The sequence below is a fragment of the Grammomys surdaster genome, unplaced genomic scaffold, assembly GCF_004785775.1.
Source record: "Grammomys surdaster isolate TR1022 unplaced genomic scaffold, NIH_TR_1.0 273, whole genome shotgun sequence".
NCBI lineage: Eukaryota > Metazoa > Chordata > Mammalia > Rodentia > Muridae > Grammomys > Grammomys surdaster.
The window spans coordinates 3,974,326-3,994,957 of NW_021604714.1; the positions used below are offsets into that span (position 1 = coordinate 3,974,326).

A 20,632-nucleotide genomic window follows, 5' to 3' on the forward strand; every position below is an offset into this window, starting at 1 on the left:
TGTGTGTGTGTGTGTGTGTGTGTGTGTGTGTGTGTGTGTGTGTGTGTATGCGCTCTCGCACAGCCCATCATTTTGCATGTACATGAAAAGCACATATCTATTATTGGTTACTATAATTGCTCAGAAAGAAACCTTTATGGAGTATTCAAACGAGGCAAGAGAATAGTTCTCAATATTCTATATGTTGCTCCTTTCAAGAGCATACATGCACATGCACACACAGTGCCTTCTGCTAGTGTGACACAAGCACTAATGTCCTGTTCCCCACCCCCCTTCATGTTTCCTCCTTATCAGCATCATCAAGGAAGGAAACACTAAGAGGAGGGTGGATTCAAGATCACTTCCGCAGAGCTGCCTCTGCAGACAGCTTCCTGGTTTACCATTCCCTGACATTTCTCTATTTATTCACCCTATTGTTTCAAATACTGAAACTACTTTAATAATATCTTATAGCCAAGTACTAGCCAGTGTCCCTTTGGCAACAAAGGAATAGGGTCCAAGTGATGACTGTTATGTGTCCCTCCTCTGAGTGCCCACTTGGATTGAGATGCTACTAGACTTACTGATGAGCTTCGAAACTGGCATAGCCTGGACTACACCCTCCCCCCCCTCCACTGATGTTACTATTTCCATTATCCTGGTTGGGGTCATTTTGAAAAGACCACCAAGTTCTCGAAAAACCAAACCAAAGAGAACACTAAGTTATTTCTTTATTCTTTCATAATTTCCTCCATATGTAATATCTTCTGATCACTCCCCCATATTAGGCTCCTACTGCCCTCCCTCCTCATCCTGACATGCTCCTAGTCCTTTCTCCCGTGTGCATTTGGGGGTTGAAGGACAACTTTTGGAAGTGCATTCTGGGGGTTGAACTCTGCACTCCATGTGCTGGTATTACAGCTATAAACTAGCAGTGGCTCAAAGTTTCTCTGTCTGTCACAAGTTGGCTCAAGCCTCAAGTGGTGATTACAGACATCTGTCACCCTGGGAACCAATAAATGACAGGGCACGTGGGGCTAGACATATGGTTCAAGTGTGCTTGTTGCTGTTGCAGAGGAGCGGGTTCCATTCCCTGCACCCACATGGTAGTTCACAAACAACTGTAAACAAAGTTCTAGGGAATCTAACTTCTCTTCTGAAGTTGACAGGCATGTGCAACAGCAGTGGCACACGCCTTTAATTTCAGCACTCAGGAAGAAGAGACACCTGGTCTACACAGCATGTTCCAGGCCAGCGGAGGCTATACAGTGTCACACACTCTGTGGACACAGATGGCCCAGTGGGCAAACTGCTTACTGGACTAGCATGAGGACCTGAGTTCAGGTCTCCAGGAAGCACTTGAAATGTCTCTCCCCAGTAGTGGAAGATAGAGGGATCCCTGGGCTTGGTTGAGGTTCAGTGAGAGACCTTGTCTGAAAAGTAAACTAGAGAGGAATTGAGAAAGCCAGGTGACTGGGATTTCTGGCCTCTGCAAATGCTTGTACACCATAAACATGCACACATACAAAATGGAGAATCTAATGTATTATGTATAATTATTAATGCTAATTACCTTTTTCAAAGATCAATTTAGGTAAGTAATGGAAGCCAATTAGATCAACCAAGGTTGTTTGTTTGTTTGTATTGTTTTTTATTTTTTATTAAAGAATAGATGAACCCAAGCATGGTTGCTCACGCCTTTAATCCCAACACTCAGCAGGCAAAGACAAGTGGATCTTTGTGAGTTCCAGGCTAGCCTGGTCTACATAATGAGACCCTGTCAGAGAAAAAAAAGGAAGTAAGAAGAAATGAGATGATACAAATTGGACTCAACTGGTCCTGCATCTGGACTCAGGGGTTGCCATGGTTCAGAGTAGGATATAACATAACGTACAGCTCCCAATTTCCTCCATCACCAGATTCCTCATCTAACTACCTCCTAGATACGTGAGGATGGAAAAAAAATTAGAAATCAGTCATTTGCCCCTTCATCTTGACAGGGCATCTGGGTTATTTGAAGTAACGTGAATCAGGTCTTTGACACAATGCCACCTTTTCAAAAGAAAAACAAGACAGGAACTAAATCCACCTGTACAGTCTCATCACTGAGCCCTGCACAGGGGGCTAGTCAGATAGAACCTTTGCAGTCTAGCTCCCAAGGTCAAGCTGAGAGCTTTATATACTATTCCTAATCCTGCATAACGTGCCAAAGAACTCCTGGGTTATGAGGCTGTTTCCTCTAGTTGAATTTTATACACCTCTGCGGTTCAAATCTGAATCAGTACTGCAGGTATGATGCAGAGAAACAAAGCTTTCTTTCTTTTAAGATTTTTTTTTATTTTCATCTTTGTGTATGGATATACACATGACAGGATACTAGAAAAAAATGAATAGGATCAAAAATTGTCAAGATACTTTAAAAATATCTAAAATTAAAAAAGATAAAACTTTTAAAACCGCAACATTTACCACATTCAGTTTAGCTGGAAATATTGGCTCACGTTGGAAATTCTGCATTTAGAAATTTGAGACAAGAATATCTGGATCTTGAGGTAAGAGAGCAACTTCCCAGGTCTCCCTGTGCTACATGGAAAATTCTTGTCTTAAAGCACAGGAAAAACAAAAAACAACAACAATCCGAAACAACAACAGCAAACAGGTTGTTGTGGCACACACCTTTCATCCCAGCACCCAGGAGACAGAGGCAGGTAGATCTCTGAGCTAGGGCACCTGCTACTGTCCCGTTATGGATGCCAGGTGACTCCTAACCACCTGTAACTGCAAAATTTGAGAGCTACTGCCCTCTTCTGGAGGCCAGGTATACCTGCAATCATTTGCACATGCACAGAAAAATGATAAGACATTCAAAATAACATTTCTAGCCAGGTGGCAGTGGCACATAATTTTAGTCCCTGCACTTGAGAGAGAGAAGCAGGTCGATCTAAGTTTGAGGCCAGCCTGGTTCAAGGACAGCCAGGGCTACACAGAGAAACCTTGATTTGAAACTCACCCCTCCACTAAAAAAAAAAAAAAAAGACAAGAAACCAAAAATTAACAACAACAAAAAATGTTTATTCTAGAAAATAAAAATAAATTGTTTTCATTTTTTGTCAATCCCCTATTCATCAACAGACACCAACCTCAGAAAGCTCATCAGAAGCAAGAATTCAGTCCTGCTTGCTGGGACAGAAGAAATTAGGCCACCACAGGGTCACAGTCTACTCCATGAGTCCGAAAAGAAACATATGCTGCATTGCAACAGGTGACAGGAGACAGATAGACTAACAAAAGTGGTAGGATTCCAGGCAATACAAGGATTTAAGTCACTGATGGTCTATAGTTGGCAAGCATAAAAGGTTACCAATGGATGGATCTCATGAAGAAAAACATAAATTGGTTTCATGTGCCCTACAAACAACCCCTACTTGATTTGCCCGGGCCTCATGAAAATACATGCCGAACAGTCACAGTCATTCCACAGGAGCCTACCACTTTGCTGACTCTGTGGTCAATTTCTAGTAAGCACTTCTTCTTTGATGAATAAATGTTCTTGCCCTTGCTGTGTGCACACAGGAAACAGAAACCTCAAGGTGGTCAGTGAAACCAGCAAGCAAGGCAATGCCTGGCTCTCAGTGCCATCATTTAAAAGTCACACAACGCGGGGCAGCAAATGAGACCGGAATCTGCCACAGTTCAGTGCGCTGGAGGGCTAAAACTTCGTTTGTGGACACAAAGCTACAATCACATTTAAACCCTTTTACATTAAACACACAGAACAATTCTGTAGACAGGTGGTTCAGCTGCTTAATACTTCCTCTACATTGCTACATTGCTAACATTTATAGATGGCGGCGGAAAGCTTGAGATCTTAAACTGTGAGCAATTGGCAAGGCTAAGGCTCCCCTCGAACTTCTTGTGAGGCCATAGGCTTTTAAACTAACTCTTCCATACCATCACAAAACTGCAAACAGATCCCGAGCTAACAAGCAAATCAGGTTACTGCTGAACTCTCAGCATGCAATCTGAGTAAAACACGCTGATTCCTTAAATCTATGGCAGCCAAAATTAACTACAGCATAGTGAGGGCTTCACATCAAGCAATTAGAGTTTAACTGTAAGGTCTCAGTGCACTTGAAGTTGAACTGAAACCTCTAAGGTCATTCCCCCCTTCCCCCACTCCCAGGAAAAATGATAGATCGGATTTTACAATAGTATTTTCTAGGTGTTTAAAAAAATGTTTCTAAATGACAATGAATCATAGCTGTCAACTGCTTTAGCATGGGGCTGATGTCCACACGCAGGGTGCAGCCCACAGATGCAGGTGACACAAAAGGAGATGGAGAGAAGGGATTAGTCAACACTTTGCATATAAACTTTTCCTTCTGTGCAGCGTTTATAAGAAGCTGAAAATAATAAAGGATGCTAATGTGGACCGTAAGAGGGGTGGGGAGGGAAACTCTGGCTGAGTGAAAATTCATGTAACCACTGACAACCTGGGAGAATCCAAATCCACTGTACTGTAAATTCACTCTCAGATGACAGAAAAACACTATATAAAATGGAAAAAATACATATAGCATTTCATCAAGAGCTGATTACCTTTAAAACTTTGGGCTTCTTTTCCCTCTGGGGCCTCTTGTTTTCTTTTGTAACCTAAAATTTAAAAAAAAATAAAATAAAATTGAAATGTGAGCCTCCATTTAAATATATATATATATCAGCTCCCATCCTCCCCACCCCGCCAAAAATCTTGTTACTTCTCTGTAAAAAACTACTTATATCATTTAATACCATCAACATGTTAATCAGTCAGACCCTGAAGAGCTTATGCAAAATGTATACTTTAAAAGTCACTGGAAAGAAAAACAACCAACAACCTTGCATAAATAAAGATGGAGGGAAAAGCCCCCTTTCCCCCTAAAAGTCTGTCTTAATTAGCCTCTGCATTCTTCACGGCGAAGCCCACGAGGTAGCCATCTTGCCTGCTTCTGCAGAGGAAGCCTCCACAGAGAGCAGCTCTGCAAACTGCTTTTGGTATCATTATCATGGTGTTTAAAGGCAGCCCTGGCCTGCCAGCGCTGTAGACGTGCTGGGCATGCCTTTTGCAAAAACAGCCCCACAAAGAGTGCAGCCAATGGCAAGGCAGAGCTTAGAGACTCCAAAGTGATCTTCGCAGCCTAGCACTATCCCAGACAAAGGATCTCCTGTGAGGCTGGGCTCTCACCACAGGACACAGGCAGCCACAAGCTGCGACATGGAGTTCTCTGCAGAGGATCTGGTCGCCGCCACCGAAATCACCGGAGGCTTCTGCAAAAGACAATGTTCTCAAATCCCCCAGGTCGCCACCATCGGATCGATGGCGGAGTCTCCCTAAGCAGGAACCTCTGGGTGGCACCAGGGCAGGTCGGCGCAGGGAGGGGCGCGCTACTCTGTTATCACCGGGCAGGAGATAGCCCTGAGCCAAAGGGGGCATCGGGGCTCACAGCAACCCTGGAAGGTATTGTGCATTTTGACTTTATAAGGCAAGGCTAAATATTGGCGATATTGAAGACAGGGAGGTTAAGTGAGGACAGCGCAGGCTCGGCTGTTGGGCTGCGTGTCTCATTCCTGGGAACCACACCTCGGTGCAGCCCGCGCTTGGCCTAGAAACAGCGATTTGATTTCTGTCAATAAATGTCCAACGACAAAGTCGGACTGAAAAATGACAGTCAGCCACTTAGAAGGGAAAAAGGACAGGATGTGGACAGGAGAGGGGGTGGAGTTTTTCAAAATTACACTCGCCACTCTCTCGGCGACTGCAGAGATGGAAGACTATGTAAGCTGATGACCTTCAGTGCCCAGAGAAACCCGCACCTTACCAGAAGGCAGACTCCAACCTGAACCTGTGGGGGTGGGGGCTATTTCTGTCTCCTCTCCTCCCGAGATCAACGGCAACCAAGCCACCAACTGGGTTCCCAGGTTGAGGCTTCTTGCACACTGGCTTAGTGGTCAACCAGTCACTTTCCCAGGAGTTGAACCTGAGCCCGGCATTGAACATCCGCGCGCGCTCGCTAGCTCCATCACTTACACACACACACACACACACACACACACACACACACACACACATCTGGATTGCACTCATGCTCAGCGAGTGGTAGACTTAGGGGAGCTGGCACCACATGACACCTGCCAGACTCCAGGATAGGCAGGACCAAGAGCTCTGTGAGCTCCCTTGCGTTTGCTGTAACAGCGGCAATGGCTCTAGCGGCTGAGGACCAGAGTAGCTGTGGCAAGCTGGGCTGGCCCAAGGTCACTGCCAAAAAGCTGTACAGGGGCTGATCACAGCCCCGTCACAGCCACCTTGACAGCTGCACAGATCTTGGGAAGCACGCCCAAGCTCCTGCCTCCTGGGGCCAAAGTTTCTGCAGTGCATTTGCAGGATTGGCAGGATGGCTCGCCTGGCTGCGAGGCCAAAAATGGGTTTTCCACTTGCAGTTGGATTCAGAACAGATTCCCACAACCAGAACTCGGAACAGAGTGAGGCCCCCGGAAGGCCTGCGTTTTGTCACCCTCCCTTCTGAGGATTTTAGGCTGCCGCGAAAGCCCTCTTTCCCGGGCAGCATTTGTTTTCCCATTTAATTTAGTTATTTATTAGTACTTCCGCCTGAACCTAGGTACTTTTGCACGCTGAACAAGTGCTCTACTGATGAACTACGTACTCCCGTGTTCCCAGATCTCCCTCCTTACACCATCCTCCAGACTGCCCTGCCCTGTACAAAATTTTTAACTAATTCACAGATGGGGCAGGGGATGGATGGGATGGGACTACTGAAGGTAGTCATGGTAACAAGAGAGTTGACTAACTACTGCCTCTGGAGGTTGAGGCAGGAGAATCAGCTAGACTGAGATCCTGCTTACTGCCTCTTAATAATCACACAACAAACAAAAACATGGTCTATGCTTGCTATTGCTGCACCCAAGGGAGACTGGGGCAGGGGTACTGCAATGAGTTCAAGGCCAGCCTCAGACACATAGCAAGTACCAGGCTAGCCATAGCTGTATAGCAAGAGTTTATCTCAAAGAAGAAAGAGAAAATGCAAAGAAAGGTGTGCATACTCTACCTATCCCAATAGCTGTATGGAGTTCACCTTTTTGTTAAATGTTTATACGAAAACCAAGGGACTCTGACCTAACCATAACACCAGTGCGAATTCAGAAAACACAGAGAACTGCTGTGGACCCAGAAGTAGTGGCACACACCTTAATCCCGGCACCCAGGAGGCAGAGGCAGGCTGATCCATGTGAGTTTGAGGCAAGCCTGGTCTACATAGTGAGTTCCAGGACGGGGAAAGGTACATAATGAGACACTGTCTGAGAGGTCGGGAGGTGGGGTGGCTCTGTGGGGAACCAAAGCAACCAAGAAGTAGTTGAAAATGCATGGCCACGTCTGCTCGGGGTGATCAGGTGCACCGGTGGAGCACACTTACCCATCATTCAGCTGATGTTGTCAACTTTGAAGGACATCCCAATGCCTTCATCATCATCATCATCATTTTGTGTGCTTGTGTTTGTGTGGGTACATTCTCCATAGCATGTGAGGTACAAGGGGGATTAGTTTGGGGAGTTAATTGTCTCCCACCATTAGAGTCCTAGGGATCAAATTTAGGTCAGGATGAATGGCCTTTCTTAACTCTCTGAGCCACCTCAAGGTTCCTGTTTTCTGAAAGAACTGCCAGAGCGTCCTGCCAGTATGTAACCCCACGAGTCAGTCAGTCACTCAGGGCGGTCCCCCTCGCCTCTTTTTTGAGTTCCATGCCTTTCTGCCAGAGATTGTGCCTCCTCCCTCAGATACACTCACTTGTAGAAAGCGGTGTCTTTCCCTTTGATTGCTCAATATGTAGTAAAGTTACCATGCCACACAACGTATACAATTATGTTGTGATTATACATTTTAAATCAATGTATTACCTGTAACAGCCACCAAATAAATCGTGCTCAGAGAGTAGGGCTCCTCGGTGAGATACTTGTGAACCCACACAACATTACACTTGGTGACTTCAGGGAATGTGGAAGCACACACTAGTCTGCAAAATTAGTTACTAAATAAATGCAAAGCCCATTGGCCAGATGGGTAGTTAATGAAAGAGCTACACTGATACGCTAAATCAAACCACTGGGGTAGAAGGAGGGTGGACACAGGCTCAGAGTTAGGGAGTTTATTCCCAATCTGTTCCAGTGCCTACATCTTAAAGATTTGACAGGCACAGCTCAGAACTTAGCTAACACGGGATGTTTTTAATAGGATAGATCAGAAATTAATAGAAGGTGCAAGAGACCAAAGGTTCCAGAAAGAGGGCTTAGTGCTTAAGGGAGCATGATGCTTATGTTTATGCACACATGCATGCACATATTTTTTTAATTTTATGCATATGAGTGTTCTGCTGCATGTTAACCTGCATGCCAGAAGAGAGCATTGGCCTTATGACCATAGATGGTCATAAGCCACCATGTGGGCACCGGGAATTGAACTCAGGACTTCTGGAAGAGCAGCCAGTGAGTCAGTAAACACGAGTCATCACTCCAGCCCTGCACTTGCCCATGTTTAAAAATAAATCAGCCAGGAGGCAGAGGCAGGTGGATTTGAGTTCAAAGGCCAGCTTGGTCTATAGAGGAAGCTCCAGAACAGCTGGGGATACACAGAGAAACCCTGTCTCAGAAAACAAAAAAAAAAAAAAGAATTGCAATTTTTGCTAGGCCAATTATAATAGCTTATACCTTTAATTCCATGATTTGAGAGGCAGGTGGATCTCTGAGTTTCAGGCCACAACCTGGTCTACGTAACAAGTTCCAGGACAGACTCAGCCACAGTGTGACCTTGTCTCAACACGCCCATCCCTCCCAGAAAAGAATGACAGCTGTTTCCCAGGGTGGGGAGAAAAAATGTTAAAGAGAGAAGAGAGAGATAAGCCCGGAATTGGCTCAAGCAGGGGGTTAGAGAGTTGCAAATTAAGAGTCCATCCTTTGCCACATACTGAAACCAGGGGCTAACCTAGGTTAAATGAGACCTTGTCTCCAAAGAACCCATGTATCTCTTATATATTATATACTATATAATGTATAGTATATATACTACATACTATATACAGTATATATACTATAGTATATACATTATAGTATATACATATACATAGTATATATACTATAGTATATACATTATAGAGTATATACTATACATTATTTATAGTAGAGCATATATCATGGAACACCTCCTGTGGCAGATCTAGAAATGCTATGTCATATGATAGGGTTCCAAAAACGTATTATCCAGCTAATATTCTTTAAAGACATGGCTTGCTGCTCTGGGACGTGAGTTTGGTTCCCTTCATCTACTGCAGACTGCTAACAGCCACCAGCCTGTTACTCAGCTCTAGGGAATCTGACCCCTCCCCATCTCTTTCTGGCTTCCAGGCATCTAAACACACTCAACACAGACACATACACACAGAAGATAACAATGGCAATATATATTAAAATAAAAAGCACTCATTTCCCTGAGGGTGTTGATGGCCAACCTGGGCTACATAGCTAAACTCTCAAGAGAAAATCATTTGACAGCTGCGTGATAGTGGTGCGTGCTTTTAATTCCAGCACTCAGGAGGCAGAGGCAGGCAGATTGCTGGAGTTCCAGGCTAGCCTGGTCTACAGAGTGAGTTCCAGAGCAGCTAGAGATATACAGAGGAACCCTGTCTTGGGGGTGGGATGGGGCATGAAGGGAGCCCTTTGACATTTTTACTCCACAAAAAAACCAGCTTGCATGCTTGTTCCATTTCTGGACCCGGAAGGATGATTCAAAACTTTAGGATTTTGCAATGCAAAGCCTTCAGGGATAGCTTGGAGGTGTCAAGGGCAAAGGACTTCCCTCAAGAAGAAAATAAACCTGGGCTATTTTGTCACAGGCCACCTTAAAAAGTTAATCGGTAGAGTGTTGAAGTCTGGTTCAATACCTGTGTCAGAGACAAAGTCAGCAAGATGCCAAGAGGTGCCGGGCAGTGGTGGCACACACCTTTAATCCCAGCACTTGGAAGGCAGAGAGGCAGGCAGATTTCTGAGTTCGAGGCCAGCCTGGTCTACAGAGCAAGTTCCAGGTCAGCCAGGGCTACACAGAGAAACCCTTGTCTTCAGGGGAGAGAAAATAAAAATCTGTGTCCTCTGAGAGTCCTGGATAAATCTGGTATCAAGACTGCTGGAGGCCTGAAGATGTAGGTTTTCCAGTAGAACGTGAGGCTCCAGAGTGAATGCTGAATGCCACCCCTTTAAAGTAAGGGGTCACCTCTGGCAAGTGGCTATAATCTTAGCAATGGGGAGGCAGCCATAGGAGGACCTCTTAGGCTTGCTGAGCAAGCCAGTCTTAGGACTAAGAGGAAGACATTCCTGTTGACATCTGTTTTCTCTCTCTCTCTCTCTCTCTCTCTCTCTCTCTCTCTCTCTCTCTCTCTCTCTCTCTCTCTCTCTCTCTCTTTGGTTTTTTGAGACAGGGCTTTTCTGTGTAGCCCTGGCTGTCCTGGAACTCACTCTGTAGACCAGGCTGGCCTCGAACTCAGAAATCTGCCTGCCTCTGCCTCCCAAGTGCTGGGATTAAAGCCGTGACCCACCACCGCCAGGCTAACATCTGTTCTCTAAGCAAGCACACACAAATTCAGTGAAGTAAGGGAGGTATGTTTTATACCTAAAAGAGAACTTATGATTCCCATCTGTCTTCAATGACCATCCCTCAACCAGGCCGCTGCTGGGTTCTCCTCCTCCCCCACCTACTCTGCTCACCCATCACCGCAGCACGAAGAGACGGTGGATAAATGAGCAGACCGCCCAGCCCACATCCTGATTCCCCATCAACTCCACCTGGCCTCTCTGTGACTCAGTGTATTACCTCACTAGCTGGAGGCAGAGCATGGCCGGAGGATAGCGTGTGTCAGGTGTCCGATGCAACGCTGGAGACCCAATAAATACTCAATGCCCAAATCATCACCTATTCCAAGACAGAGGATGCACCTGTGAACCAGAACTTCAGAGACCAAGGTGACAGGTCTGAGTCACACGCCAGTCGGGTCTATCCAGACCAGCCAGGAGTACACAGTGAGATCCTTTCCCAAACATTTTAGAAATGATTATTCGCCAAATAGTGCAAAAAAATAAATAAATAAAAATACAAACACACACACATACAACCCCAATGTTCAGTATATACATACAGCTCCACACTATGATCCCCAAATTCAACCACCATCGATATGGCGCCCACCATATAACAAGACACAAGGCAGATAGGAATGGGGGAGAAAAGACTCCTAGCCCGACAAACTTGTCATGGAAATTTCACGTGGTAGTTCTGGATAAAAAAGATTCAGCAAAAACAACCATGGGGGAGGGGCTAGATAAAGTTAATTAAACTTGAAAAGGCAGCCATGTGGTAGTAAGATAGGCTTTTTTTTTTTTTTTTGGTTTTTCGAGACAGGGTTTCTCTGTGTAGCCCTGGCTGTCCTGGAACTCACTCTGTAGACCAGGCTGGCCTCGAACTCAGAAATCCGCCTGCCTCTGCCTCCCAAGTGCTGGGATTAAAGGCGTGCGCCACCAATGCCCTGCAGTAAGATAGGCTTTAACCCCATGGCCTGGGAGGCAGAAGCAGGTGGGATTTAAGGCCAGCCTGCTCTAAGTTTCAGAACAACCAGCACCACACAGAAAAAAACCCATCTTGAAAAAGACCAAAATAATACTAATTAATAATAGTAATAATAATAATAATACTAGGACAAGGTGAAACTGTGTCTAATGAGGTGTATATTCTCTGTGTCACCCAGGGTGGTTTTGAAGTCATGGAGCTTAACTGGTCCTGCCATCAATCCTCCCGGGTACTAACATTACAATCCTGTCACGTGCTGGCATGAAAACATTTCAAAAGGAGGGCAAAAGATCACCACAGAACAGGATCAGGAAGGACACCATAATTGTCATGTTACTGAAATGTGAAACAAAATTATAGTGAAAGCCAGGCGCTGGGAACCCCCGGAGACACAGCTGTTCTGGAAGCTCACAGGAGGCTGAGAGCCTCAAAACTGAAAATCCTCAACAGTGCAGCGAGAGCCCACACTGTGGAAACACAAATGGGGTGAAGTTGGAGGTGCCTCAGCGGGAGAAAGGTGATACAATGGACTCACCCGAAGGTTGACCTCTGACCTCTGCATATACACTGTGATGTTCAGAACCTGCTGCGGATCTGTTTGTCTGTCTATCTTTCATCCTGACTTCCACAACAGAGCTCTGATGCTCAGAACATGCTATGACCTCTCTTACACACACACACACACACACACACACACACACACACACAACTTGTTGATAAGATGGTACTGTGAAGAAACTAAAACTGTCTTTGTCTACCCTGTGAACCCTTCAGAAATCTCTTCAGTATATTAGAATTTGTTACCTTCAGTCTCCCCTCCCCCACTGGAAACATGTCATACAAATGCTTTACCACTACAGAATTGAGCGCACAAATCCCACGGTTCCAGCCACAGCAAACACGTGTTGGTATATACCTATGATCCCAATAATACGGAGGTGGAGGCAGGAGGATGAGAAGTTCAAGGTGATCCTTAGCTACACTGCAAGTCTGAGGCCAGCCTGGGCTATGAGACCCTGCCTGAGAGAGTAGCCCCTAGTCCTTCGCCTGCTTCTGACCCATAGAGAACTCAATGCGCTTGCTTCCTCCTCTCCCGCTTTCTGCCTTCAGCTTTGTGTGGCAAGCCAAAATCTAAATATTGTTATAGTTATATAGTTAGTCTTCAGGTATGGGTTCTTTTTTGGGTGGGGGAGGGGGGAAATCTATTTTTTTTTTCTTCATTTGTTTCTGAAGCAGGGTCTCCTATAATCCAGGCTAGCTTTCTACATAGTCAGGGATGACTTTGAATTCCTGTCTTCACTTCCCAGGAGCTGAGATCATCGGCTTACTCCAGCATCCTTGGCTTACTCATAGGGATTTTGTTGTTGTTGTTCATTTTCTGTATTGTTTTGTTTTAAATAAAAAGAGAGCCAGGCAGTGGTGGCACACACCTTTAATCTCAGCACTTGGGAGGCAGAGGCAGGTGGATTTCTAAGTTCAAGGCCAGCCTGGTCTACAGAGTGAGTTCCAGGACAGCCAGGACTACACAGAGAAACCCTGTCTCAAAAAAAATAAATAAATAAAAATAAAAAATAAAATAAAAAAATAAAAAGAGACATGGTTTCTCTGTGTAGCCCTGGTTATCCTGGAACTCATTCTGTAGACCAGGCTAACCTTGAACTCAGAGATTCACCTGCCTCTGCCTCCTGAACCAGCTAGGTTGATTATTAACAAAGCAAAAAAACTGCTCAATAAAATAAAACATAATTTAAAACAAATTCTTTAGTATGGCCCAACGGTTCAGAGCACTTGGTACACTTAGGACCGGGGTTTCATTTTCAGCACCCACGTGGTGGCTCCTGGCTTTCTGTGGGCATCATAAAGTGTACTTATTTACATACAAACACTCATATACAGAGACATGAGCAACTCTTTTGACATTTCTGACACCTGGTAAACAAATCTTGCAATCTGTAGATGCAAATTAACTCTCTAAGAAGGAATGCTCACACATCGGCAGGGATTTTTACTGCATGCAACCTACGTCACTCCATTCCGTAGCTTGGATCAGCTAGAGCCATCCGCTGTCTCCCCCCACCCCACATCTGTTCCTGACTCTGCATTTGCTCTTTAACAAAAAAACTTGACTGCAAACTAAGTTTGCATATGAAATGTGAAATAAAAGCAAGCCGTAGAGTGTCACCGGGAGGAGAGTGCTGCTTCGCGTGGGAACAGACGCTCATTCACAAATGCTCAGGCAGGGAAGAGTCTACTGCACAGACACAGAGAAAGGGTGAGCACTGGCTGCTTCCGAGAGCGGAGTTACTCGGTGTGTCTGTGCATGTTCACGTATACAAGTGTGCATGTGTTCCCATGTAGAGGCCAAAGGTCAAGTTAACCAAGCCTGTTCTTCCGGACACCTTGTGTTTTTTTGAAACAGGGTCTATCAGTGAACTAGGAGCTCACCCATTTTGCTGAAGTGGCTAGACAGCAAGCCACAGGTGTCCAGCTCGCCACCTCCCCAGAGCTGGGATGGGGGCACAAGCGGACGTGCTCAGCTTTTTGCAAGAATACTGGGAATCAACTCTCCGCCTTGATTACTACACGGCCAAGGCTAGCCCCAAACTTTTCTATCTCAAAAACGTGTACACCCTACATACTACGTAAACTGGGCTGTGTGAAACACTGAGGAGCGAGGCCAAGTGACAGCTGTTCACTCCCAAATCCCGTCACGGAAGGTGGAATATGGATGGTATCATCCTGCAAGCTCCTGACCTGGGCCACCAGAAGGACATTTCTGGACAGACATGTTGGTTTGTGGCCTTAATTCCCATGCTTAACAGACTGAGGCAGGAGCATTTATCATTTTGAGACAGGTCTGCGCTATGTAGCAATTTCCAGAAGAGTCTGAAGCTACGGTGAGGGTTTGTCTCAGAAATACACAAGGAGGCTCGGTGACACACAAATTCAATCCTCTAATTCAAGCACAGCAAAAGGCAGAGGCGGGGCTGGAGAGACGAGGCTCGGTGGTTAAGAGCTCTGACCACTGATCCTGAGTTCAAATCCCAGCAGCCACATGGTGGCTCACAACCATCTGTAATGGATCTGATGCCCTCTTCTGGTGTGTCTGAAGGTAGCAACAGTGTACTCATACATATAAAATAAATAAATAAATCTTTAAAAAAAACAAACAAACAAACACAGAGGCAGATGGATCTCCAAGTTCCACACCAGACAGTGAGACCCATCTCAAAACAAACCACCGCCACCACTAACAACAACAACAAAATAAAATTTAAAAAACAAAAACAAACAAAACAAACAAACAAACAAAACAATACACAGACGAACAGAGATGGCCCAGAACCAGCATGGCTCCGTATAATATAAGCCACACTGCTGCTGCTTAGCCTGACCAAGCAGAACTTTTTTTTGTTTTGTTTTGTTTTTGTTTTTGGAGACAGGGTTTCTCTGTGTAGCCCTGGCTGTCCTGGAACTCACTCTGTAGACCAGGCTGGCCTCGAACTCAGAAATCCGCCTGCCTCTGCCTCCCAAGTGCTGGGATTAAAGGTGTGCACCACCACCGCAAGGCTCCATGACAACTTTCTAAGATTGTGATAATAGTTTAGCATCGAGGCAGTGGTTCCTGCCATCTTTCTCCACTAAAACAAATGAACTCCCCTTTATTAAAGATCTGAGCGGTAAAGACGGCATTCAGTGTCCACAGAACATCACACACCAGAAAACACAATGGCCGGAGGTACTAATGGACTAACTTTGAGATAATCTGAGCATTCAAGAGGGGTCTGGGGTATAAGAAGCATTCAAAGAATACTTGCTTACCATGCAAACAACCATGTATGCAATCCCTCAAGTTAAATAATGCTAACAAGAAACTATGATCCGCCAATAATAATAAAAGTCCAGGAGTTCAGCCAAACATTACATATAGTACACCAAGCATTTCAGGCGTTAAGGAGGTAGAATCAGAAGATCAAGATCAGGACTGAAGAGATGGCTCAGTGGTTAAGAACACAGCTGCTCTTTCTGAGAATCCAGGTTCAATTCCCAGCACCCACGAGGCACTTCACAACTGTCTATAACTCCAGTTCCAGGGCATCTTGACACCCTTTTACAAACATACAGGCAAAACTCCAAAGCACAGAATGAAAATATATATATATAAAAATTCAAGATTCTCGGTAAGGACACAGTTCACTGAGGGCAGCCACCCATATGCTGGTCCTCCCGGGAAGTACAAGAAAGCAGACTGAAACTGGTTTTAATCCTAGCACTAGGAAAACAGGCAGGTTGAAACCCAGCCTGGTCTACAGAGTGAGTCTCAAGACACCCAGGGATACATACAGAGAAACCCTGTCTCGAAAAACCAAAAAATTCAGAAAGTAGGCTGAGCATTCCATGAAGAGCAAGCCAGTAAGCGGCATTCCTCAGTGGCCTCTGCTTCCTTTCCTGCCTCCGAGTTCTCGCCTGGAATTCCTTCCTTGACTTTTCCTGATGATGGACTTTACCCTGTAAACCAAATAAACCTCCCCAGAGAAGTTATCATTCTTGGCTACAGTTAGGGGACAGAGATATGAGACCCTTTCTCAAAGAAGAACAGAGGAGCTGGGCGGTGGTGGCACACGACTTTAATCCCTGTGTCAAAAAAGAAATTATAATAAAAAATAAAAAAATAAAAAGAAATGATGAAATAGTAAAACTGTATAGGCCCAGAGTGCTAGGTGAAGCATGAGGGTCTCTGATTGCCCCATCCACCCCACACCTGTGTGCTCCCTTCTGCCTCTGTTTTTTTTTTTGTTGTTGTTGTTTTTTTTTGGTTTTTTGAGACAGGGTTTCTCTGTGTATCCCTGGCTGTCCTGGAACTCACTCTGTAGACCAGGTTGGCCTCAAACTCAGAAATCCTCCTGCCTCTGGGATTAAAGGCATGCGCCGCCGGTAGTGGTGGCGCACACCGGTAGGATTTGCTGAAGGAGGCAGAGGCAGGAGGATCACGAGTTCGAGGCCAGCCTGGGCTACACATTTTTAAATCGGGCGGTGGTGGCGCACGCCTTTAATCCCAGCACTTGGGAGGCAGAGGCAGGTGGATTTCTGAGTTTGAGAGTTCGAGGCTAACCTGGTCTACAGAGTGAGTTCCAGGACAGCCAGGGCTACACAGAGAAACCCTGTCTCGAAAAACCAAACCAAAAAAAAAAAAAAAAAAAAAAAAGGCGTGCGCCACCTCTGCCCGGCTCTTTTTATTGTTTTCTCTTGCTTTTTGAAACAGGGTCTTTCTATGTAGATTTGACTGTCCTGGAACTCATTATGTAGACCAGGTTTGCCCTGAATTTCAGAAATCTGCCTTCCTCTGCCCTCTGCCTCCTGGGTGCTAGGACTAAAACCCATGCCACCAATGCCCACGCAGTCTATTCGTTTTCAGTGAAATAGACCATAAACACTTGTCCACATATGTAGAATATAAGCAGAGCTGGTTATTTAACATCTTGACTCCCCTGCTAGTGGCTCTTTGTGACTAAATATAAATATATATATGGCAAACAAACCCACAAATTGATAGCAAATTGAATACTGAAAAGATTCCCAAACCTCTCCCTACTTCTGGTATTTTTTAGAAATGGTCATTGTATAATATAATCTAGTTTGGCCTCAACCACAAGACAATCCTCCTGCCTCAGCATCTGAGTGCCAGGGTTAAACAAGTGCCTGTAAGTGCCTCTGTCATTAAGAATCTATCTGGGGAGAAACCCTTTAAATGTCCATCAACACAGGACTGGCTAATGGTCTAACCTCTTTTCAAAGTCTCAGATAAGAAGACAGCGTTTTAAGACTGGTAATTGGGGCTGGAGAGATGGCTCAGTGGTTAAGAGCACTGACTGCTCTTCCAGAGGACCTGAGTTCAATTCCCAGCAACCACATGATGGCTCACAACCATCTGTAATGGAATCAGATGCCCTCTTCTGGTGTGTCTGAAGACAGCTACAGTGTACTCATATACATAAAATAAATAAATCCTACCGGGCGATGGTGGTGCACGCCTTTAATCCTAGCACTTGGGTGGCAGAGGCAGGCAGATTTCTGAGTTCTAGGCTAGCCCGGTCTCAAAAAAAGACTGGTAATTGAAGTCTAGATGTTAAAAGGCTAATTCAGTTAAAAGTTCACAATCGTCTTGGAAGTAAAGGGGCCCATCCTGTAGCCCAGGTTACCCTGAACTTGCTACGTGATCCAAGTTGGCCTCAAATTAATCACTCATGAGCCCATGCCAGACATTCGCGTGTGAAGTCAATGGAGAAGTTTCAAGAGTTAGTTCTTTTCCTTCCACCATCCAGGTCCCAGGCCTTAAGCTCAGGTTATCAGTATATAGCATGCACCTTTCCCCACTGAGCAAAAGAGGTTTATTACTATGTATGTGCATCTGTGTGAGTTCTGATGCACCACATGCATGCAGGTGTGCTCAGAACTTTATTGTTCCTGGAACAGAAGTCTTAGGCAGTCCTGAGCTACCCAGTGCAGAAGAACTAGAGATTATGGTAATCCTTGGCTAACTACACACAACCTGAGCTATAGATCTCAAGATGAAAAACTTAGGTCTGGGTAAGGCTGAGGAAGCAGCAGGTAAGGGTAGAGAACATGCTTAGCTTGGGGGAACCCCTAGATTCAATTTCCAGCACCAATCTACCACAAGACACCAGCCACAAGTACTTAGGGGCAGGGGCTGATGCTGTGCCTAACACAGAAGATCCTCCCAGCCCTTGGCTGCTCTCACCTGTACCTGGGAGGTAGCCTCTGGCTTCTTTTTGAGCACCTCGCATTTCCTCTTCTTACAGATCTGGTGGCTGTTCTTTCTGTTCTTGCAGTAGGTACATTCCCCACAGTTGGCCTTCTGCTGGCAAGGCTCACAGACCCCACACGCCTTGCGTTTCCTTGTCGGTGCAGATTTACGCGGGAGAGAAGAGGTCCTGGCCTGTGTAACCGGCGTAGACATCGTTGTTGCTTTGACATCGGCTGAGCTGGTCACGCTGACCTGAGAAATCCCTCCTTCCAATTTGCTGGGAGCAGCCTGAGAGCGCTGGGTAAGATCTAATGGGGCATGCTGGAGTTCATTCTCGGGGACAATTGTAAACCCTTGTGTGTTTGCTGGGAAGGAATTGGCACCAAATTGCTGTTCAGTAGTTTTTGGTATACCGTTTGCAGCTATTACCAGAGGTATTGAACTTGACTCAGAGTTCGGTGGGGATTGGGGAGCGTGTCCTGAGTCCAAAGTTAAAATTGGGGTAGCACCTTGGACTTCAAGCCCACAGGAGGCAGAGCTGTGGGGCTCAGGCCCTGAGGGAGGGCTAGTGTAGGTAGCAACTGTGTTTGGAGGCTTAGGAAGGAAGATAGGCAGGTCCAGGGGAACATCCGTATCCATACCGACAGTCTCTTGCTGGTTTAGCATAGTAATAGCACCAAGATCCTCTGGTGAGTCTGAGCCCTTGTCCAGAGCCTCACCATGAGTGAAGTTAGCACCAGGAAATCCCCACTGATGTGGGACAGTACTAAAGGGATGTCCTAGGACAGAGGTGGCATCCAGAACTTCCTTTGGGGGGCTTCCCACTTGTTCTGGGGTAGTTTTAAGGGTTTCCTCTTGGGGCTTAGTATCAAGGATATCCGGCTGCGAGCCTGCCAAGATGAATTTTATCAGAGCTGTGGGATATACAGACTCATCAAGAGACATGCAGGTTTTAAGGTCCAATTCAGGAATGATCCTGAAACTGGAGTCCGGAAAGCAGTTATGATCACTCCCCGGAGGGTTTGGGGAAGGGTCAGACAGCTTGGGAGACTCTACTTGTGAGCTCAAGTCTGCTAACTGATTGCTAGTGTTTTTCTCAGAGGTAACTTCGGAAGTTGATCTTTGGGGCAATGGAGCACACTCCTGAGGGGAAGTGCACACATTATCGGATGTCTGATGAGAAAGCAGTTCTTCACAGCATGTTGCTTCCAGTGGCCAAGAAATTCCCGCTTCAAGGTTCTCATATGCGGAAATACAACTTTGGGGGTCTTCTATTCCTTGAGGGCAAGACGAGGCTCCCTCTTGGCTCTCTCCTTCAACAAAACGTCTGTTCTGTTCACCAGTTAGGTTCTCTGTATCTGGGGACATGATGGCTTCTTGGCTAGGGACTGAATCATTTTCAGAGTGCTTTACTCCCAGGTCGTCCTGGATGTTATGTATACACTGCTTCTTTGAAGATGGCACTTTCTTAGGTTTGGGCGTGACTGCAGGGCGCTGGGAGAGTCGCCAGCTAAGAGAGGTTCTTCGAAGAGCCATTGTAAACCCGTTGCAAGTTAAGGACTCTGGGTTCTGAAAAAGATTCTGATTCATTCGGGCGGCCCCAGCTCTCGTCAGAAGACTCGGTGCAGGTGTGGGGGTTTTGCCTTCCGTTTCCTTCTTACCAACTCTTCTTTTAATTAATTGCTTCAGTTTTCTGGGATTCATCACCTTCCCTGATGCCCCATGTTTGACAGCCTGCTTGGATGTCTTCTTCATCTGGCTCCTTTTCTTTTTCTGTAGCTTTGTTTTGACCGATTTGGAAGGCTTCGCAGGGCGGGACCGAGACATGGCAGCAGAGTAGGAAAAGATGCAAGGCTGCAGGACACAGGGTCATTGGTCCTTTGCAAAGTCTTCCTTTTGAGGAGAATCTGCAGGTGTTGCCAAGGTTGGTCACGTGAGGATTGGATCTAAAATAACAACAGCAAATATTATTATTAGTCCTTAGTACTCAACTAGAAAGATATTTGGTAATAAATTAATAGCTAGAAAACTGAGAATATTTACTACCAAAGGAAGAAAACACAGATAGAATTTGGCTTGGCAAAGTGGCTAAAATTTATATTGCCAGCATTTGGGAGACTGAGTTAGTTGCATGAGTTACAACACTACCTAGTATTTAGGTAGAGGTAGGATGATCAGGAGTTTGAAGCCATCTGCAGCTCCATAGTGAATCTGAGTTCAGTCTGGGC

General features: G+C 45.6%; 1 protein-coding gene across 2 annotated transcripts in view; it reads right to left on the bottom strand.

Annotated features, from left to right (window-relative positions):
• Positions 1-20,231, bottom strand: part of Tet1 (tet methylcytosine dioxygenase 1) — a 66,067-nt gene extending 45,836 nt beyond the window's left edge. For both annotated transcript variants that reach the window (XM_028776880.1, XM_028776879.1), the window contains exons 1-2: positions 18,399-20,231; positions 4,579-4,632 (exon numbers count right to left, since the gene is read on the bottom strand). In XM_028776880.1, coding sequence (XP_028632713.1) covers positions 4,579-4,632; positions 18,399-20,231 — 1,887 coding nt within the window. The remainder of the gene's footprint in view (positions 1-4,578; positions 4,633-18,398) is intronic.
• Positions 20,232-20,632: the final 401 nt, after the last annotated feature.